This window comes from Eutrigla gurnardus (genome assembly GCF_963514095.1).
Source record: "Eutrigla gurnardus genome assembly, chromosome: 20".
Taxonomy (NCBI): domain Eukaryota; kingdom Metazoa; phylum Chordata; class Actinopteri; order Perciformes; family Triglidae; genus Eutrigla; species Eutrigla gurnardus.
This window is the reverse complement of record NC_139931.1, coordinates 4,277,542-4,299,484: the sequence shown is the minus strand read 5'-3', so window position 1 is coordinate 4,299,484 and position 21,943 is coordinate 4,277,542. Positions and strand designations below refer to the sequence as shown.

The 21,943-nt window shown below is 44.4% G+C and overlaps 3 protein-coding genes across 3 annotated transcripts; 2 read left to right on the top strand and 1 right to left on the bottom strand.

The window, feature by feature from the left end:
- Window positions 1–256: 256 nt before the first annotated feature.
- slc25a17 (solute carrier family 25 member 17) lies at window positions 257–3,673 on the top strand. Its single transcript, XM_084038047.1, has 9 exons — window positions 257–433; window positions 771–831; window positions 918–984; window positions 1,139–1,290; window positions 1,398–1,514; window positions 1,653–1,801; window positions 2,550–2,645; window positions 2,809–2,894; window positions 3,350–3,673. The coding sequence occupies exons 1-9, from the start codon at window positions 377–379 to the stop codon at window positions 3,501–3,503; spliced, it is 939 nt and encodes a 312-aa protein (XP_083894173.1). The 5' UTR covers window positions 257–376; the 3' UTR covers window positions 3,504–3,673.
- A 682-nt stretch (window positions 3,674–4,355) lies between these two features.
- On the top strand, window positions 4,356–11,114 carry znf598 (zinc finger protein 598). The gene is made up of 12 exons (XM_084037896.1): window positions 4,356–4,604; window positions 5,673–5,785; window positions 6,394–6,523; window positions 6,980–7,191; window positions 7,291–7,508; window positions 7,622–7,715; window positions 8,131–8,318; window positions 8,495–8,573; window positions 8,667–9,550; window positions 9,638–9,803; window positions 9,898–10,045; window positions 10,183–11,114. The coding sequence occupies exons 1-12, from the start codon at window positions 4,431–4,433 to the stop codon at window positions 10,555–10,557; spliced, it is 2,781 nt and encodes a 926-aa protein (XP_083894022.1). The 5' UTR covers window positions 4,356–4,430; the 3' UTR covers window positions 10,558–11,114.
- A 2,842-nt stretch (window positions 11,115–13,956) lies between these two features.
- syngr3a (synaptogyrin 3a) lies at window positions 13,957–21,770 on the bottom strand. Its single transcript, XM_084036345.1, has 4 exons — window positions 21,594–21,770; window positions 18,301–18,535; window positions 17,857–18,002; window positions 13,957–17,331 (listed from the first exon to the last, which is right to left on the bottom strand). The coding sequence occupies exons 1-4, from the start codon at window positions 21,693–21,695 to the stop codon at window positions 17,110–17,112; spliced, it is 705 nt and encodes a 234-aa protein (XP_083892471.1). The 5' UTR covers window positions 21,696–21,770; the 3' UTR covers window positions 13,957–17,109.
- Between the last annotated feature and the right edge of the window lie 173 nt (window positions 21,771–21,943).

The window sequence follows — 21,943 nt, the reverse complement described above, 5'->3', positions numbered from 1 at the left end:
CTGCTGTTCATCTCTGAATGTGAGTTTCCATGATGTTGTTAGCTTCATCTTCTCATTAATAACACAAATACTAGACTTAAATAAATCAACCAACTTTTATTCAGACTACATATTCCTAGAAGAGAAAAATAAACAAAGAATGCGATGTGTTTCATTGGCTAGAACTAACCCACAATGAGAAGCGCGACGAGTACTACATTACCCACAATGCTCTCGTGTTCTGAGGGGAAACCATAAGTCGCACATAAGGAAGCGAGCCATTTGAAACAGCGAGAGCGTGCGACAGCTGTGTTGTTTTCGGGGGGTGAACGTTATTTTTTAGTCGAGCAAAAAAATAATAATAATGAAAGCTTGAAATAAATGAATACCCTTCAAGATGAGCTTCGGGGTTTTCTCGTACGAGGGTTTGGTCCACGCTGTATCAGGAGCGGTGGTGAGTTATGAGCTTTAGTTTCACTATTGATTTCTGTTTGTGGGTGAATAATATCAGCAGCTTTATGTCTCCCACACAAAAGTCCACTCAAAGTTTACCTAACTGCCAAATAACACGTTAAATGAACTAAGATGTGTACGTTTTTAAATGCTTTGACTAACCTTTCCGTTCGTCAACAGATGGCATTACATATAACGAACTGAATGTGTTATGATTGTTCAGATACAGTGTATTCTCTGTGCTGCCTTGTGCTATACATATATACTTTAAATTGTTAGATTTCTCAATGGAGTTTGGTGTAAAGTTTCTTCCCTAAAGAGCTGATTCCCTGTTTCAGGGCAGTGTGACTGCTATGACAGTGTTTTTCCCTCTTGATACCGCCAGACTGAGGCTACAAGGTGAGAAACCGCAGTTCTGCACTCTTATTATAATCATTAATATAATGCTGTTATTAAAAAACAACTTGTGTTTTGTTTGTGTTCAGTGGACGAAAACAGGAAGGCCAAATCGACTCCAGCCGTTCTGGCAGACATTGTCAAAGAGGAAGGAATGTGAGTGTAATAGAAAAGTTGTTGTTAGTTAATGCAAATACATTTAAACGCCTTGAATCTCCTGCTGAACGAGAAAAGGTGTAAATAAAAGATAGGTTTGACAACTTGAAGTTGCTCTAAGGCATGTTCCTGTGTTTGCTGTCCACCCCTGCAGATTAGCTCCATACCGAGGATGGTTCCCAGTCATCTGCAGCCTGTGCTGCTCCAACTTTGTTTACTTCTACTGTTTCCACAGCCTGAAGGCTAACTGGCTGAAGGGAAGGCAGTCGGTAACGAGCACCGACTTAATCATAGGCATCGCTGCAGGTAAAAGCCTCGTTTTACTGACTTTAGTCAATCCAATTTAGGATTTGAGTCCACCTCCGTTTTTCTCCGTGACTTACCTCGACTTTCATCCTCCTTCTTGCCTCTAGGTGTTATAAATGTACTGGTTACCACGCCGTTGTGGGTGGTCAACACCAGGCTGAAGCTTCAGGGATCCAAATTCCGCAATGCAGATATACGGCCCACCAACTACTCTGGCATTCTGGGTAAGTTCTGTGTATGTTCTGTGCATCCATGCCATTTTTGACCATATTGTAAACTGCAACGTGACTGTTTAACGGAGGCGTGAAACCACACGTTTTTTTTGTCAGTAATGGCTGATTTGCTCTTTTGTTTTTTTGCAGATGCTTTTGTGCAGATCATCCGTGATGAGGGCGTGGGCGCGCTGTGGAACGGGACCTTCCCGTCCCTGCTGCTGGTGCTGAACCCCGCCATCCAGTTCATGATTTACGAAGGCCTGAAGAGGCAGCTGAGGAGAGGAGCGTCCAGGGAGGTGAGGGAGGGAGGGAGGGGTTAGGAGAATACAGACGTTTGAAGGAAAGGAGTCATCTGTGCTGAAATTAGACAATATTACTCTTACAAAAGCACTTTATAACAAACATTTAAGAAAGGGCTGTGAAAATTGAAATGTAAAAGGAGGAACAAATAAATTAAAAACGCCAGTTACAGTACAGATAACATGAGAACATGTTTTGAACATCCCTGGAAATTGAAACATAAAATATTAAATATTTATAAAAGCTCAAAATATGTTAAAAAAAGAGTTAGAATGATCAGTAATACACTGTCGCTGAATAACCTGAATATAATACAATTTACAATATAATATAACGTTATTATAATAAACTAATATTACAGGTAAACAGAAGTGCCTCATAATAGTAAAATAAAATATATGCATAATAGTCTTATACAAATTTTAACTAACCAATGGAAAAGAAAAGGAGGGAAGTTACTTCAGGTCATCCCGTTATCTGGACGGGTGGACACTCGAAATGCACTAATTCTGTTCACATGACTTTTGTGCGGCTTAAGCAGAGAGAGACTGTTGAAGCAGATCCTTTATGCATTTTTGTTCACCGTAGCAACGGTGGATGAATGTATGAGGATAATGTGAGTTATCACGTCACTAATTAGTGTGACGGTTCCTGTAAACCCTCTAGAGGGCGTACTCCTCAGATAGACCTAAAGGTCACCACTGTTCTGCTAATAATATGAAATTATTTACCCCCCCCCCAAAGCTGTCATCTGCTGAGGTCTTCATGATCAGTGCCGTTGCCAAAGCCGTTGCCACCATTGCTACGTATCCGCTGCAGACGATACAGTCCATCCTCAGGGTAGGTTTTGTGTTTACAGCACGTGGGTTTTATTTACAAGTGTAAAGTCAGAATAATTGATAAGATGCTTTGATCCCACACACTAATTATACACATTGCGGCTTTAAGAGCATGGTTTTTTTTGTGTGTGTCTTTGTTGTTGTTTTTTATTAAATCGCTACAGTTTGGCCAGTTCCGTGCGTCAACAGATGAGTCAAGACTAGTGTCCAGTCTGAGGACAATCAAGTGTCTGTTGGTCAACAGAGTGAGGTGGGTGCACACAAACACAGATTACATATTAAGCTTCTCAAATAAGGTTTTAATTGTAATAATTTTTACATTTTGCAGAACTTTGCATAATTGTAAATGGTCCAGTAACATAGAACGTGTTAATATTGCCATGAAAAACGAGAGAACTCCTTTTATTCATCCAGCCTACAAGTTGCTGTTGTTGTCTTTTATTTAGAAGGGTGTAAATACTGTATGTCTATGCTTGTATACCACATGAACCACTGCAGATGAGTAAACAATGGCTGTACACATGGTGTCCTGATCGCTGAACAGTGAAACTTCAATAACTCATTAGGGGAACAAAAACAATGTCTTTTTAAACCTCTATTTAAAACATACTAATGCACCACTATAAATGTTAAGAAGGCTTATCTTCAGATAGTGATAATTGACATGTTTTTTCTTTCCTTTTTAACTCTGGTGTCCTTCTATAGGAAGTACGGCGTATTGGGTCTGTTTAAAGGCTTGGAGGCCAAGCTGCTGCAGACGGTGCTGACGGCTGCACTCATGTTCCTTCTCTATGAGAATATTGCCAGCTGCACGTTCAGATTCATGGGCCTGAGCAGCAACCACTACAAGAGACGCTAGCCAGCTCCACAACCATGGCTGTTTCACCGCATTACTGCACTGATGTACTAATCACGATGGGGACTTCGACTCCCTGGAAATCTGTCCCTTTATTATCTTTCAAGTTTTCAACATTTCATTGAATCTTTAATGGTGACCTCATCCTTCAAATAAAACACTTTTCCCTCTAATTCTACTGATTGTGTTCCTCTATATAACCCTGTGCTGAAGACGTTTGTAATTGTCACCATATATTGTTAAATAGGTGCACAACACAACCAAGGTTATGATCTTAAAAGGGTTTATACGGTATGTTTCATTCCAGCTCCACATCAAATTTTGCAAATGTGGGAGCCTGCAGCTGACTTGGATGGCACCCAACACTTCTCCTTCCTGGTCTCCTGTGTGCTCAGGTTGCTTCAGATCATTTATGGTGCAGAATTCTATTAAAAGCAGTAAATAATTAAACAAAAAAAAACGATATAATACTTCTAAATCTCCAAGGAAGCATCAGGGATTTATATTTATATACATTGAGAAGGGAAAAAATACAATACTATAATGCAGTAAATCCTAATCTTGACATATTTCCTAAATCTGATGATAAAAATCCATAGATGTACCTGTGGGTATTTATTTTGTAGTAAATACTATTTCCCAAAGTACAGTATCTCGTATCAGACCGGTGTCCTGTCTGGCACACACCACGGGACACACGTGGAACAGCCGTGATGGCTTGCGCAAAAGGAAAAGCGTGCGATAGGTCTAAGCAGCTCCGCACCACAAGGCGAGACGTCCCATCCGCATGCTATACAGGTCGGAGGCACAACCGATACGTGACGCGGCGGCAGTGAATCAGACTTTCATAATTACGTAAGCGCTCTCGCGACTGTGGTGTCTTCTTCATAACAAATAGCACTTAAGTTGATTTGTGCCTTTCTCGACGCCATGGCTCCAACCGCCACTAAAGACACGGAGAAGCACTGCGTCCTGTGCTGCCAAGAAGTCGACATCTTCGCCCTGGGAAAATGCGACCACCCGGTTTGTTACCGCTGCTCCACCAAAATGAGGGTGCTGTGCGACCAGAAGTACTGCGCCGTCTGCCGGGAAGAGCTCGACAAGGTGGGCATTCCTCCGCTACTGTGCCTCGGGGATGGCGCCCGGTTGGTGCTAACTAGGCCGCACGCCTCTGGCAGCTTTATCCTATAAAAATAATCTGAATTTCTCTGATTTAATAACGTAACTGGATGCATGATGAATAAAAAGCGTTGTTTAAAGATAAGACATTGACTAGTGGTGTCCACAGAGTAACGTAACGTTACCCTTCTTCCTCGCTGTCATTAGCTTAGCTAAGGTAGCTCGCTGTAACATTAGCAAGCCCACCAGGTAAGCTAGCTAGTTCTACCTTTAATCAGGTAGGGTAGGCTAACACATTGACACAGTGCTAGCCCAGCGGGGTTATCGTGTGGCTCGGTGAGCTGTCAGTGCATTAAGCTAAGGCTGGGAGAGCATGTCAGCTGTTAGCTCTCTGACAAACCAGCGTGTTAGCACGTTATAAATGGCTCAGCGGCGGTAGCTCGGTTGCTAGTGGGAGACAGCGAGGGGGATCACTGACAGTTGCACCGAAAGTGTCGAGGCTGTACTTGTTGCTGCTGTCTATTTAGCCAAATGCTAGACATTTTTATTTCTACGGCAACTGACGTGTGTGTCTGCTAGCCTTCGATTGTTCCTCTCGGTTTCAGCTAACGTTGGGCTGGACTTTGGGCCTTACTATCTACCACTCTCTTAAAAAGTGACGTTTACACTACCTGTCAACTGTGAAATGTTCATTGTCATCTATTATTACAGCTGGTTGTTGCTGTTGTGTGATTGTTTTGAACTGCTTCCCTTTAAAATAGCAAATAAATATATATGCAACCTGTTATATACGGTTTACTAACCTGTTATATACGGTTTACTAACCTGTTATATACGGTGACTACTTTCCCATAATTCCAGAGGAAACATTACATAACATATATATGACAGCAGCTCCATTTTTAGTTTTCAATCTTACCAAACTATCCTTACTTGCCTCGGAATATATATTTTGTATCAACAGTGCACAACAGCCTTTCTGTCCCTGCACAAAGAGTATGTGTTTATGAATAAGTTCATATACTGTGGTTCTGACTGTCTTGTTGTCCTCAGGTGGTGTTTGTGAAAAAGCTGGAGGCCTTCTCGTCTCTGCCCTACCAGCAGTTCCCCTGTGAGAAGAAGCATGATATCTATTTCTGTGACGACAGGATCTACGCCCGATACAGGTGCTGCTCTGCTCTCCGTTATTTATTATTGTGTTGTTATACACAAGTTCACTGTACCAGCGACTACAGGCAATGGATACTCAATCTACCAGTCAAATGCTGGTAACATATGGCTGTGTCACTCTCCCTTTGGTGAGAATTGAAACTGAAAACTGAATAGAAACTTAACGCATCATTGTGTAAGAAAATAACAATAACAGTGTGAATATATGGTAAATGAATAAGTGTTTTACATTTTCTCTTTATTGGTAGCTTGTTTTTTTTAATGCCCGTGTTGTATTTTTCAGTGGCAATACAACTTTTATTTTAATGCAAGTATGAAAATGCCAGTGTTTGCTTTTCTTAGTTCAGGATTTCTTTTCAATGGCAATTTTTTTCAATACCAAAATTCAAAATGTCACTGACCTGACTCCATAGAAAAGCACATCTTGCCGCAAGCAGTAGCCTGATGAAGTGTTGGGAAGTATGTAACCACATGCAGACATATTGTGACTAAAAGTAGCCTGGTAAATGAGGAAAATCCTCCAGTGTTTTATTATTGGGATAAAACCATATTGTGTCCTTGTTTTTACTGATTGCTCGGTCTGTGTTTGTGTGTTTTTTATCAGGCATCTGCTGTTGCCAGAGTGCCTCCGCTGTTCGGAGCCGAAGGTCTTTTCCAAGTTTGAAGAGTTGGAGCAGCACATGAGGAAGCAGCATGAGCTCTTCTGTTGCAAGCTCTGCACAAAGCATCTCAAGGTATATTCATCCCCAACCAGCTGCTGCAGGGGATTACGCAGATGGTTCAGCTCTCCTAGTCTCTCGTCACGAGACATTAGAAGTAGAAAATCACTTTGGTTCAGAAATCCACAAAGTTAGCACGTGGTAAGCAGAATATAAATGATCCTGGGTTCAGATTGGTAGTGGGTGACTTTGAAGTTACAGCCAAGGAATCAGCGTACTTAGGGTTTATATTAGACAAGAAACTATCTTCAGAGTTGAATGGGTTACCTGCGAGCCTTAAGTTGATATTTGGAAACTTTTAGTCCTCCCTAAGAAGAATGCTCATTTAGTTATAAGTTGAGCTTATTATGCATACCTACGTTTTTATGCTAAACAATGTAGTATTGATTCTTGTCTTAGTTGGGTGCATAACTTGTATTACATTTGTATTCTAATACTTCTTTCTCTGTGTCTCTAAACCTCTCCCATCAGATCTTCTCCCATGAGCGTAAATGGTACAACCGTAAGGAATTGGCTCGTCACAGAGCACATGGAGACCCAGACGACACTAGTCACCGAGGACACCCGCTCTGCAAGTTCTGCGACGATCGTTACCTTGATAATGATGAGCTGCTTAAACACTTGCGCAGGGACCACTACTTTTGCCATTTCTGTGATGCAGATGGTTCCCAGGAATATTACAGGTGTTTATAGCTGTTCGTCACACATAGAAACCCCATTTGGTCGCTCTAGTGTGGTGGCTGTGTCAAAAATATATATTTTTTTAACTTTGCTATCAACAGTGATTATCCATACCTGAGTGAGCACTTCAGAGAGAGTCACTATCTGTGTGAGGAGGGCCGCTGTGCCACAGAACAGTTCACCCATGCATTCCGCTCCGAGATCGACTACAAGGCCCACAAGGCTGCAGCACACAGCAAGAACCGAGCAGAGGCCCGACAGAACCGCCACATCGACCTGCAGTTTAACTACGCCCCGAGGCAACAGAGGAGAAATGAAGGTCGGTGAGCATGTTATCGCTCCGTGTTTGAGGATGACCTCATCTTTATGATTAGAGGTTGATGTAGTAGTTTGAAGGCAGTGAATGTGAAAAAAACCCTCCATTGTCCTCAGGTCTGGTGTCAGGCGAGGACTATGAGGAGATGCGTCAGAGTCGAGGAGGACGAGGAAGGATTCATGGGGGACAGAAGAGCTGGAGGTACTCCCGGTGAGTCTAAATTAGCAATGCTGCATTGAATGGATGGTGGTTTATGACAGTCAGACTCCACTGCTTTAAATATTGTAGGGAAGATTTCTGTGTATTTGTGCACCAACAGCATATAGAAACCTTGCAGGATATACAAAGGATCGCTGTCGCTTTCATGACCCTGATAACTGGACTGCCGAGCATCCACTGCCATTGTTGAGGAGTGAACTTGTAAAATAATGAATGGATGGTTGCATATTGCAATGGTTTATGTGTCCCACAACCTTGTACTTGTACACCAGTGCTTTTATTACCCGACTGTTCAAACCATATTTTTAGTGGCTGCTACAATCAAATATCTGTTCAAAGTCGTGTTTGTCTCGGATCGGTTTCTCCTTGCGTTTGAGTGTATTTGACTGTGTGCTTGTCCTTGCAGAGAGGAGGAGGACAGGGAGGTGGCAGCTGCTATGAGGGCCTCCATGGCAATGCGTAGACAGGAGGAAAGAGGAACAATGCAGGAGAGGAGCGCTCCCAAACACTGCAGAGAAGAGAGGACTGAGAGAGCTGAGCCAGAAGAGCCCAAACACAGGGCCGGACTCATCAAACCAATAACCAAACCTCCAGGTGGAAAAAGTATAATTAATACTAAGTGTGTTGTTTATTGGCTTCACCATTTCCTTGTCTTGGTTGATGCCAATAATTTAGCTATAAAAGCAGAAACACGTATTGCAGAAGAAGAAACAGCAGTGATCATCAGCAGCCAAACTCACTGTGCTGATGTGTTTTGTTCTCTTTAACAGTAAGAACAATGCAGAGCGCTACTCCAGGGGAAGAAGAAGACGACTTCCCAGCTTTAGGGGCCACAGCTGCCCCACCCATGTAATGTTTTACTCTTCTCCGTACACACTGAAATCCTCATGACACACCAAAGTGTACTGAAATGTTGACTTTGTGTTGTTTGCGTCCCTCCAGTGTGAAGTTAGCTCCTGCGGCGGTAACAGCGGCCCATGCAGCTTTGAAGGAAGACGACTTCCCGAGCCTATCGGCTGTAGCCGTTGCATCCCCCATGACCCCGGCTTACTCTGCCCAACCCAAGAAGTCCTCCTCCTTCCAAGAGGAGGACTTCCCCGCGCTTGTGTCCAAAATCCGGCCCCTCAAACACGCAGCTGGCACCAACTCTGCTTGGTCCAACCATACGGCTGTAGCTAAACCCATCTCTAACCCTAACCCCCCTCCGTCCTCCAGACCTCCCCCTCCGCTCTCATCTGCATCATCTGGCCCTCAGCTCCTCTCCTCCTCGAACTCTTCATCTTCACGGAGGAAAAAGAAGATGAGCGAGAATGTAAAAGCATCTACACACTCTCCTCCTTCTGATGATGATAATAAAGGAGGTTTGACGCAGCAGGAGTTCCGCTCAGTTCCCACCATGTTGGACATCTCCTCTCTGCTCACGGTTAAAGGGGGCAACAGCAAACCCCCCACTGTGACCTCCACCCCTCCAAACCCGACCCCCAGCACTGAGCCTCCTACCTCTAAAGCCAACAAGAAGAAAAAACAGCAGAAGAACACGGCTGTCCCCTCTCCTTCTGTGTCGTCCATGTCGGGGACGACACAAACCGTCAGTACAATCTCGGTGAAAACGGTGGCACAAAAGGAGAACGTCCCCGAGAAAAGGATCAAACCCCCCTCCAGCGCTCCGACGGCGACACTGATGAGTGGGCTGGCTAATGGCCACCCTGAAAAACCAGCACCCAGTAGTAAAGAGGCTGTTGCGATAACTCCTCATCCCAAGGCAGACCCCCCTATTGAACAGGAGGAAGAGTTCCCTGCTCTCATGACCAAGAAGCCTCCACCAGGTGCATTTTCTGTTCTTCCCTTTATATTGTTCATACTGAAAATAAAGGTCCGTTGTCATCGTAGCTCACACTTTGTTTATCTCACAGGCTTCAAGTCCTCCTTCCCGCTGAAAGCCTCAACTCCTGCCCCATCCTCCACTCTGCCACCACCTCCACCCGGCCTGGGGATCTCAGCCACCAAACCTCCGCCGGGATTCACTGGAATCCCCCTCAACAGCAATGTGGTGGAGCCTGCTCCGTCTGCAGTTAACCTGTGAGACAATCCTCCTTTCTAGTACATGCTCTCATAGGGTTCGTCTGTGTTTGACAAAGAAATTATTGTAATTATTATAATTCTTATGTCCCAGGCCCCCCAAGGTGTCGAGCACTGGTTACCTGGTGCCAGAGGATTTCCATCAGAGGAACCTGGAGCTGATCCAGTCCATTAGAATGTACCTCCACAACGACGAGTCAAAGTTCAACCAGTTCAAAAACTACTCTGCACAGTTCAGACAGGTACTTGCCAAATAATATAAAAAAAATGATGATCCTGAGAATTATTTTAAGATGTTGTGTTCCCATAATAATACTTGCCAATACTCATTAGTGGCTACAAACTTGTTCCTCACCCTCCTCCTCCTCTTTGTTCCCAGAGTGTGATGTCAGCGGTGGAGTACCACAGCAGCTGTAAGGACCTGCTCGGGGATGACTTTAACCGCATCTTTAACGAGCTGCTGGTGCTCTTGCCGGACACCAGCAAGCAGCAGGAACTCCTGACTGCTCACGGAGACTGTAGGGCGCTGGAGAAGCAGTCGGGCGCCGGAGGAGGAAAGAAAAACAAGAACAAGAAGAACGCCTGGCAGATGCCCACCACGGTGGCTCACGCAGCAGCCGAGCTGGACTGCCAGGTGTGCCCCACTTGCAGACAGGTACTGGCCCCTAAAGACTTCAGCTCCCACAAGTCCCTGCACAACAGGGACAGTGAGGAGTTCCCTTCCTTGCAGTCAATCAGCCGTATCATCAGCTAGCCTCTCGCTCTCTCTTTTTCATCTGCTTCGTTTGCCATGTTGGGGTTTTTAGTTGCCCCCACAGCAGCCAGTGTGGAAAATAGCAGCCTTATTCCCGTGTGACCACATCCCAGTGGAGATCGGGTTTATAGCTCCCAATGAATTGGAATTTAAGATGGTGTTTTGACTTTCCAAGAAGATCCTGTTGGTAGGTTTGTGTGTGTGGTTTCACAGTTTAAACACACAGGGTTGCTCCATCTCAAGTCTTTTTTTTTTCCACTCGCATCCTTTGAGGGTGTCTGGCACTGGCAACGTCTAACTCCACCTGTTGATTTTATTTAATGAAAGAGGAGAGACGAACTATGGCTTAACTTGAATGCTTCATGCTCCATAATGCAAAAATGTTATTGATTTACATTTTTTTTACCTTGCTTTGTGTTTTCACTTAAACAGAAGATCACAATGTGTTTTGTTAACATCAAGGCTGATAAAGTATGTACGATTTCCCCCCCCCCAGCGAGCTGCTTGGTAAATAACAAAATAAAAACTCATGTTCGGTTCAACTATTTAGCACCATATTTATTTAGCCGTTGAATTTCTTTTGACTGTGGGTTGCTTCATGCAGAGGAAGGCCTGTTTGAGGGAGTGAATAGATTGTTTATTGTGTAGGAGGGCGAGTAAGTAAGCTGCTTCAGGTCTCAGAACAAATTCTGGTTCACAGCTTGAATGTTTTTTTTATTTTATTTATATAGTTTTCTCTTCTTCCGTTAACATCACTCACCATTAGATGTGGTTTATTGGCTGATTGACTCATTATTGTTGCACAAAGTTTCAGATGGAACTGAACAATGAAAGAGCATGTTTTCACAGTTAAGTTAATTAATACAAACAATGAATAAAATGAGACCTCCAACCACTGAGGTTGCCAGTAGCTCTTTCAATTTAAGGTTTTAGTTGTATTCATTTTGTTATGAGTTATAAAGAAATTCCTCGTGCTTCTTAATGCACAAAAAAACATCGTCATTCCTCTAAATGTTAGTGACTGGTTACGTTTAGTACACAATCTGTTCATCTTCTCTCTCAGGACCCTTTACCTGTGTGTGTGTGTGTGTGTGTGTGTGTCTGAGTGTGTGTGTGTGTGTGTGTGTGTGTGTGTGTGTGTGTGTGTCTGAGTGTGTGTGTGAGTGTGTGAGTGTGTGAGTGTGAGTGTGTGAGTGTGAGTGTGTGTGTGTCTGAGTGTGTGTGTGTGTGTCTGTGTGTGTGTCTGAGTGTGTGTGTCTGTCTGTCTGTGTGTGTGTGTGGTTTGTCTAACCATCAGAAAGCAGCGTACTCTCTGTTCTGTCTTGCTTCAATAAAGCGGTTTCTGTCAGTCCAGTAAGTTTCTGTATATTTGTTAGACTTCGATGGAAGCCAGTAAACGACACTGTGACACTTCAGCTTTGTTGGCTGTGGGCGTTGTACTCTAAGCTTGTATTGCAAATAAGGCAATAACGGCATCCCAAAACATGAGCACAGAGGACGCTGTATGCATGAGGATGTTTGCCGTGTACGTTTTCCAGTGTTGAGGCTGAGAGGCCGCTCCAGGCTGCAGTGGGATGAAAGTTTCCCTCCTCACTGGGACACAGATGTGCCGGAGACCTTCTTCAAAAGATCCCAAAGATAAACTGGAAAAGACCGAGACCAGCAAGGTGATATTTTTTATTTATTGTACAATTCTAATTCAAAGGAAGAAGAAGAAGAAGAAGAAGAAGAAGAAGAAGTGAGAGCTGCTGCTTGGAGAGAAACAGCGTGCTGAGGGGAAAACACTGTTTTGAGCCGGCGTATTTCCACATCTTAAACTGTGAATTAAGGATTTATTTTGACCAGTTACTGGTTGTTGGAACAGTGGAACGACTAATGGTTTTGGTGAGTTATATTTTGATTGCATTGCAAGTGTGTTTTAACGAGGCAAAGCCTGTGTTAGTTTGCTGTAACAGAGACTTGATCTCATTTGTATTTTTCTCTTTAGTTTAGTTAGAATATTCCAATAATTGACATTTTGTGAGTTTATTTTGTTAGTCAGTCGTAGAAAGCTCCCCGTTCACACCTTAAATGGATAAGTTGGGATAGGTCGTCACAACTAGTGTGTCAACATCTACCCTTTAAACCTGCACTAACCGTTGTTGGCCACTTGAAGGCAGCGCAAACAAGATGTGAAGACAATATTAATATCTCACCTTTTTACATAGCATTCATCAGCGACCCCATCCCCATTGTCACATTGTTTCTATTGTCATTTCTTCATCATTATTTCATTATTATTTGTATTTATTTATAAAATATTAATTATAGCTCCTTTTTCTATATATGCACTTCACACATCCTCATGCAGTAGAGTCAGGGACAGAAACAGGCAGTCCAAAACATGTTTTCTTTTTTATTCGAGTGACGGTCAGACTGCAGTCCAGAGACATTCAGGAAATAGACAGTGACACACATCTCTGTACACAGCGTTTTTACACTGAAGAGGTCAAACGCCTTCAGAACAGGAAAAAACAACTCGGAGGAAACATGTTAAAGGGGTAACACGCTACAAAATCAATGTTTACTTGATTGTTGGTCGATGGGGGGGGTGGGGGGGGAGTTACATTTTTGTTATCAATATTATGGGGGGGGATATTTTAACATCCATGCAATGTATTATACTGGAAACCACACAACTGATGGCACCCGCGTCACTACGTATCGTCACCTTTTTATAATCTCAGTCTAACAAAACGACAGCATGATCACACAAAAGTTTTGATTTTGGTGCCAACGGCCCCTTTAAGAGTGGTCAAATAAAGTATTTCCAACAAAGAGTGCATTCATGTTCATAAATAATCATTATTAATATTATTTTATATATATATATATATATATTTTTTAGTAGTACAGGACAAACCAGACCCTAGACAGCATCACACACAGGTTCCATTTACTTCAATAACGTACTGAATTTTACAATCAACCAATACGACGGCAGTGTACATGGGCCGGAGCACAAAACATAGAGAATGCTTGTATTATTATTTTATTTTTTTATCTACCACACCGACTGAAGAAGAGACCGAAATACTGAGAACAATAATACAACCTGACCTGACGGTCCCCGATAGTACCTCATACCACCTGACCACAGTCAACAGGTAACTAGCAGCCCAGTAATACACCGTTTTTTCACATTTCAGCATTAATTAAGGAGCCAAACTGTAATAATATACCAGAGTTTCATTGTTGTGGGGTGGCATCGGGTCGAGTGGAATATTTTATGTCTGGAGTTGTTGAGATGTTTTGTTTGTAAAGATTAAAAATCAATTGCCTCCAGGAAATAGTTGGCAGTGCAACTCGTAGGGAATGAGAAGTAACATCCTTTAACTTGTAACCCACAGTACACAGAAGTATTTTGGAAAAATACAAAATTGCACCATTTCCCAATCCAAAATCCTCTGGTTATCAATTTAAAACCCTATTAATTATGCACTCGCTTGACTGTCTGGGGAATAACATGTTTTTTTTAATGCTCACAGGTAAATCTTAAACTGAATGGACAGAAGACTACTTCTAAATTAACCTTTTGAGTGCTGGAACCAGAACAAAGACACTGGTTTTATTCCCATTTGCCTTCAGACTGCATTGAGAACCTGCATCCCTTCATGGGTCATTTAACCTCGTTAATAACGACTACTTCATTATCGCCTGATTTATGTGAGTGTGTTTATTATCTGTTATTTCAGAGAGCAGATCATTCCCTCTACTCGCTGTAGCCAATGGAGATTTTAGGACTGGAAGTTGAGCACAGAGGCTGCACTTTGTTCGCTGACATTTTGCGCTGCAGCTCCAGGCCTTCCTACCTGACTCTATACTTTCTATGTTTGTGGGTGAGTCGCTGTCAGCATGCGGGGGGAAGTTTCACCCAGGGGGCTTTGCGATATGTGAACACTGGTGCGTGTGACCAACACGATCATGAGGCTGAGATAACGTCACTGAATAAACAAAGAGTCGTTTGGTCGCAATTCTGACAATAAACTGCGATTTGATGTAACACAAAGAAGAAAGCTGCACTGACGGCCGGCCAATCTCATTTTTGCAAAAACAACTCGTCAACATAAGAATTACACAGTATTCAATATATGATGAGATCTATACAACTTCATGCATTGTTATCATGACTACTTTTTAAAACTCTTTGAGAGGCCCCCGGTTGGCCTGCTGCTGCTGTAATACCTTCTCTGGTCAGCAGAGGGCGCTTAACATGGCAGGCAACGCATTCTACACGTCAATTATATCGCTCTTAATATGAGGGTTTATATTTGGCTCTGTTCATCAACAAAAAAAAATCTTTAGTTTCATACTTTGCAATCCATATATCTTGACAGTGATACTGATTATATATTTAGCAGAAATACTTTTTATTTTGGGGGGAAACGATTGGATGTGACAGACTTTTAATTTCCTCCTCTGCACTAAAACTTTGACAAACGCACGTTCAAGAAAATAACTGTTCTGCATCACAAAATCTAATGCACTTCACACATTCACGCACTTTCACACTCCCTCATGCATGCTAATACACATCCTCACACACACACACACACACACACACACACACACACACACACACACACACACACACACCAAAACTACAGATTCGCTGATGGCGAGTGTACGTGAACCACGACACAGACACTGCTACACACCGACATGGTTGGCATGGTTACTATCTACATCAGGGCCCTTAGTGACCAACATCCACCCAACCCTGTCCCTATCACCATGGCAACAACCCCCCCCCCCTCCCCCTTTCCCTCCCTCAATAGCAGGATTGCAGGATCAATGAATTAGCCAGCTAGCGATCCCCAACATCCCACAACCAGACATTTTTTTTTCTTTTGCCTGAGACTGCAGTGGATCCTGCAGCAACCCGACCTCGCTCGCCGAATGAAAAGCTCACCTGTTGCCCTCCTGCTTTGTGATAAACTCCCACAGACGATAACAACATAGTAGTAACATGGTAATAAGAACACAGGGCAGTTTGGCAGCTTCTAAAAACGTAAACATAAACGGACCTGACGTACCCAGAATCTCCCCACTCGCCCCGGTTTTATACACCAAACGTAGGACACGGTCTCAAATCACGGACTACATACATTCCCTGGTGCCATGGAAGGATTATGGGATAATGGGCCCCTGAGCACAGACATAAAAGGCCCCCTACGCCCTTTTAGTGGTGGTCACTTTGAGTCTCTTTCAAGTCTGCTTCATTGTAGTCTTTTTGATTATTGTTATGTGATTTTTAATCTCTTTGTAGCTTGCTTGTGTCTCTTTCGCCTCCTTTGTGTGCGTCTTTGTGCCTCCTTGTAGTCGTTTGATTGACTTTCCAACAAGGAATGTTTTAAAAAAATCACTTCAAACGGAGGCTTTGGTCCAGGGGGTCACCTGACCCCATTGGCCCATCGGTCAATTCAATAATCCATCCATGCCTGGCACGGAAACCTCACCAGTGAGACATGACTCACCGTGGATTAGAGATCGACCAGAATCACACAGATTCTGTTGTTTTTCTTCAAAATGTGTTCAAATAATGATTTCAAGACCATAACTTATTACCAATATTCATTCTAACAAACTGGAAACAAGCTTTTTGTGGATGAAACGTTCTCTCGGGGTCCGTTCAATCAAAGTGGGATCGATACATGTTGATTTGGAACTTTGCCTGAGATTTGTTCGTACAATTCAAAGACTAGTGTGTAATTTGAGACGGTGCCTAAAGTTGGTTCTAGCCTGACGGCGTCTAGCCTACCTACAGTACAGTATATATCTACCTACCGACAGAAGAATGTGAGATATTGCACTTAGTCACAGAACATTGTTGTTTTTTTTTGTTTGTTTTTTTTACAGCATGTAGAAATCTACTAAATTAAGTCACTGTCTGAGACACACAGTACAGTATGGCACTTAGTCGATCTCTAAGTTTGGAAACATGCAGGTTGAACACAGATGATCACGTTTAACTGCAGCGGGGGGACCAGACCGGGCTTTAGCCTTAAAAAAAAAAACATTCCCCGTCGTGTTTGGCATGAGAGGGGATCTTTGACACATCGATGAACGGATGAGATGAAGGTGCTGAATGTGAGTGCCTTCTGCATAATCTTTTTTTTACTACTTTGTGGTGGAGTCACTCACTTGTTGTTAATCTTTTTTTATTTATTTATGTCTTTTTTGGTCATAATTTTGTTTAAATACTGCAAAGTGGCCTCTTCCTCCACGTTTCCTCCTCTCGCTTTTATGTTTCTCCGAGCCGAGGACACCGGATTTCAGAAAGTAGGAATTTGGGTGCCGATAAAGCTGGAATGTTAAAAGGAAAGGGAACGAGAGGAGGGAACAAAGAAGGAGAGGCCGTTTTTATTCTTTTTTGTTTCTTTTTTTTTTTTTTTTTTACAATTATTGAAAACTCAGATCAACACATAAACAACCGCAGGTGAAACATCACAGAAAGCAGTTTTTTTTTCTATCTCTATCCTCTGATCCGTCTCCCGACCTCGGGTCTACCTTCTAGTAAATGGGAACCTGGTATGTGGGCGCTGCGGTGGTGTTCTCGGTGAACGGTGGGCTCTGGTAGGTCTCCGTGGGCTCGGCGGTGGTGGTGGTGGTGCCCCCTGGTGAGTTGGAGGGGTACGGCTGGGTCGGCGCTCCACCGTCCAAGTGCTCCGTGGTGAACAGAGTCATGTCTGTGCCGAGCAGATACTTCTGGACCGCACGCACGGTTAGACCGGTCTGCAGGAGGGCATAAAGATACAAAGCATGACTCAGCAGATGCTTGATCTTAAAGTGAGTCAGAAATGGATGGAAGTTCTGGTCCTGGTCTCAATAATCCAGAGCCTCTGGTCTTTAACTTTTCCCTCTGTCAAATGTGTGCATGATAACCTCGACACATTTCAGAATATAATGGATTTTTGTGTCTGATTGTGTTTTGTGAGACTTAATATCTGCTTTAGAAAGGACTTAAAGCGCCACTCTTTGTCTCCAGCTGCACTTTGAAGTCACGCTCCACCTGCTATATGTGGTTGAAAATGAAAAAAAACATATTGGGTGGGATTTTTTTTGTTGCTATTGGGGGCTGTCCAGCCCATCGTCTCATAATCTGCCCATAACTTAGGTGTCATTGTACTGTTTATTCAACTTCACTAAACATGCAACGGTTCATGTTTAGTGAAGGAAAGCAGAACAAACTTTTCTTCCCAGACCTTCACTATTCAGAAACACCATCATTCTGTTTAAATGGTTTCATGATGTTCTCACCCAGGTGATGATGGAGAAGAAGGAGAAGGCGATGGCGGCCCGGGCTGCGTCCGCCCCCTGGTTGAGTGGCAGCTCATCGGCCGTGGTCCGAGACCACTGGTTGGCCAGGAAGCAGAAACTTACAAAGTACAGGAAGGTCCAGAAACCTGAACCAGAGGAAACAACAACGCATCTTTGTTACAACAGAAAACGGAGAGGTAATTTCCAACTTGAGTCATGAAACACCGTGAGCTGCAGGTGACAGCTGAGGCAGTACTTTGTTCCCTTTTAGGAATCAAAAGTACTCTAATGTTGCTATTTTTATGTTAGAGGTTTCATTTCTCCCGTGGTGCGTCAAAGCGCTCATCTGAAACAAAGAAGCTACTTTTCATCTGTATTTTGGGGAAACCCAGCCTTTTAGAATCCTGCCGATTTTAGAAAATCAATCATGGAACGCCTCCTCACCCGAGAAGCCGACCTCGACCATGATGGCCTTCTTCCTGTCTTTGACGGAGCTGATGGAGGAGAACTTGTAGTCGAGCAGGAAGAAGAAGGAGCAGGCCAGCAGGCCCACCAGGCCCACGAACACGCCGTAGTTACACGCATCCGCGTTCTTGTTGAAGACGCAGTGGAGGCGCTCGCTGCCCATGTTGACATAACCCTCGTTCACGATGGAGGCGAAGACCACCAGCGAGAATATCTGTAGAGGAGGAGAGGAGGAGGAGGAGGAGGGGAGGAGGAGGGGGAGGAGGAGCAGGAGGGAGAGGACAGGTGGAGGAGGAGGTGAAGAGGAGGAGGAGGAGGTGGGGAGGAGAGGTAGAGGAAGATGAGGAGGAGGAGGAGGAGGGGGAGGAGAGGTAGAGGAAGATGAGGAGGAGGGGGAGGAGAGGTAGAGGAACATGAGGAGGAGGAGCAGGGTGAGAGAAGGAGGAGGACAGGTGGAGGAGGGGGAGGGCAGGAGGAGAGGAGGAGGAGGAGGAGAGGGAGGAGAGGAGGAGGAGCAGGAGGAGAGGAAGGTGAGGAGAGGTAGAGGAAGATGAGGAGGAGGAGGAGGAGGAGGAGGAGGAGGAGGAGGAGGAGGAGGGGAGGGTGAAGAGAGGTAGAGGAAGATGAGGAGGAGGAGGGGAGGGTGAAGAGAGGTAGAGGAAGATGAGGAGGAGAGAAGGAGGAGGAGAGGAGGAGGAGGAAAGGGAGGAGAGGAGGAAGGGAGGAGGAGGAGGAGGAGGAGGAGTAGAGAGGGAGAGGAAAGGAGGGGGAGGACAGGAGGAGAGGAGGAGGGGAGGAGGAAGAGGAGGAGGAGGAGTAGAGGGGGAGAGGAGGAGGAGAGGAGGAGGAGAGGAGGAGGAGAGGAGGAGGAAGGGGAGGAGGATTAGAGGAGGAGGATTAGAGAGGGAGAGGAAAGTAGGAGGAGGAGGAGGAGGAGGAGGAGGAGGAGGAGGAGGAGTAGAGGAGGAGGATTAGAGAGGGAGAGGAAAGTATGGAGGTGGAGGGGAGTAGGTAGAGGAGGAGGAAGGGAAGATGTGGATTAGAAAAGGAGTAGGAGGAGGATTAGAGTGGGAGAGGAAAGTAGGAGGAGGAGGGGATGAGGATTTGAGGGGGAGGAAAGGAGGAGGAGAGGAGGAGGAGGATTAGAGGAGGAGGAGGAGTAGAGGAGTAGAGGAGTAGGGATGTACGTAATGAAACATTAACATATGACAGTCAACACGTCTCTCGCGGTGGAAACGAGGCAGCAGCTCTCGTCTCTTTGAGCTCAGACCGAAGGCATTAACCTCGTTTCCTCTCTTTCTCTCTGACTGAAGACGTGCTTCACTTCACCCTCAAGAATCAGAGAATCAGAGCGGTCCTGAGGCGGCGTGTGTGTAGTGTGATAACCCCCCCTGTTAGTTCATCATATTTTGCATGAATAGGACCCTTCTTTAGGTCTGATGATGTGCAGCTCTCTACTTCTTCCTACCTCCGCCTGGACTCGCACGCTGACACTGATCAGCTGACTAACACTGGGTGGCAGAATAGGGCCATGTGACACACACACAGGCAGTAATGCACTCACACTTGGGGGGTGGGGGGTGGGGGGGTGTCATGTGATGGAGGAGGAGGAACAACACAACGGGATGATGTCCGTTCCGCGCTTTTAAACCGATCACATGCGCGGGATTTAATCTCAGCAGAAACACATTCAGGTGCTTCGAGCGTAAAGTTCTCCTTTTATTCCATAACGATGTGATTGTTTCTCATCAGTCGGCGGTATTTGTTGCACTACAAGAGTACTTTTCCACATTTGTGTTTTACTTGTTTAGTCTTCTCACTTTCCCTTTTCTCATCTTGATTACTAGGTAGTAGGCTAGAGATAACTACTTTACTTGAGTGTTTAAATTGTACGTGCTGGGTAACCACTGGATTAAACTACCTAAATGTACTATATATGAAGTAGTTTTAAGAAGTCTCCAGCTGCTAAATGGCTCTAATGCACCGTTGCATCAGATATAATAATCCAGTAATGTCATATCTATTAATACTTCTGTAAAAGTTTCCATTTCTCTGCTTAAAGGCGCAGGATGTGAAAACGAAAGCTACGATCTGCCTTTGGTTTGTCCATTCCAGGCTGCCGTAGAAGAATGGCAACTGGCTGTTTGTATATCTACATTGTAAGGTAACGATTATACACAACAGAAAACATACTTTAATTCCCCCTAAATGCTGCACACTGTCTCTTTAAGAAGTTGGCTGTGCTTGTTGTACTATGAGCACATTTTCCTGATTATATTTGTGTACTTGTAGTAGGATAAAGTACTTCTTCCACCACTGAATACACAATCTACATTTTTAAGATTTTCAGCTACAAAAAAATGCACAAGGAACAAACTGGGCAATTAAACTTTAAATCACAACTCCTTTAAAAAAAATGACTGATCTATTAGGCAATAGAGCTACAACGTCTCGTGAGAGTTCAGTAGTAAATCACGTGATCCGGATCACAGACACCGGAGTCGCGTTATGGATGAAATGATAGGCACACGTGTCACGCGCCTCCTCGACGCGTTTCAGATATATAAAGAAGACCTTCTCCGTGTCACCCAAAGGTGATGCGTTACATCAAACGGCAGCCACGACGCGCCTCAGTGGCCCTGCTTGCGTATTGATGACCATGAACCAATCACAGGTGGGATGAAGGACGACGACCGTTTAGGGTAAATCAGCAATAGGAATAATACTAATTGGCTTAAATTTGAAGGTGAAAGTGGCCTGCAGTGAATAATAAGCTTATGTTGTATGTTATTAAAAACATGAACAACAGGAAGCAGGAGAGGAATAAAAACGATTTCTTATTTTCTACACAATCCAGTCCAGTCTGCCGCACATACCCCGTATTTAAAGACAGCAGACGAGATCTTTGAAAACCAGGCTCGTTTTTATCCAGATAAAAAAAATAAAAATAAAAAAACAACATCTGTAGTGAAATCAGTTTCATGGTCAGGGTGTCAGGCAGCCACCAGGCCTTGGTTACACCCTGCACGATACCTTTCTGTATCAATACGCGTCGATAGAAACGGCAATGACTTGGTTTTCCGTTTACACGCGCTGCTAATCAATTATCGCAGGATTTCTGGGGGTCTATATTTGCAGTGAGAACACGTCACGGGTCTCGCGCAGCAACGACAACACACAGAGCCCACACACACACACACACACACACACACACACACACACACACACACATGAACGAACAGCAGTACCAGGAAAGAAAAAAAAGCTCTCACCCAGGAAAGCACCCTGAGGATGGTCTGTGGCTGTTTGGCGAAGCTAATCGGGTCTATAGTGGACCCGGTCCGGCCCGCTCCGAACGATCCCACTCCGTCCATCTTCGGTCTCTCTCGCTCTCTCTCTCGCTCGCTCGCTCTGTCTGTGCGCTCCTCGCGGCTGCACGCTCGCGGCTCCACGGCAGGATGGATGCGCTGCTGCTCTCTGCTGTAGGGACGGGTCCGGCGCGCGCGCACGCACGCACAGGCGCGCGGGCACAGAGGAGGACGCCGCGAGTGCGTGGCAGACGTGCCCGCGCTGCAGACTGTGGTTGGATATATATATTATATACTATCTTTGGTACAAATAA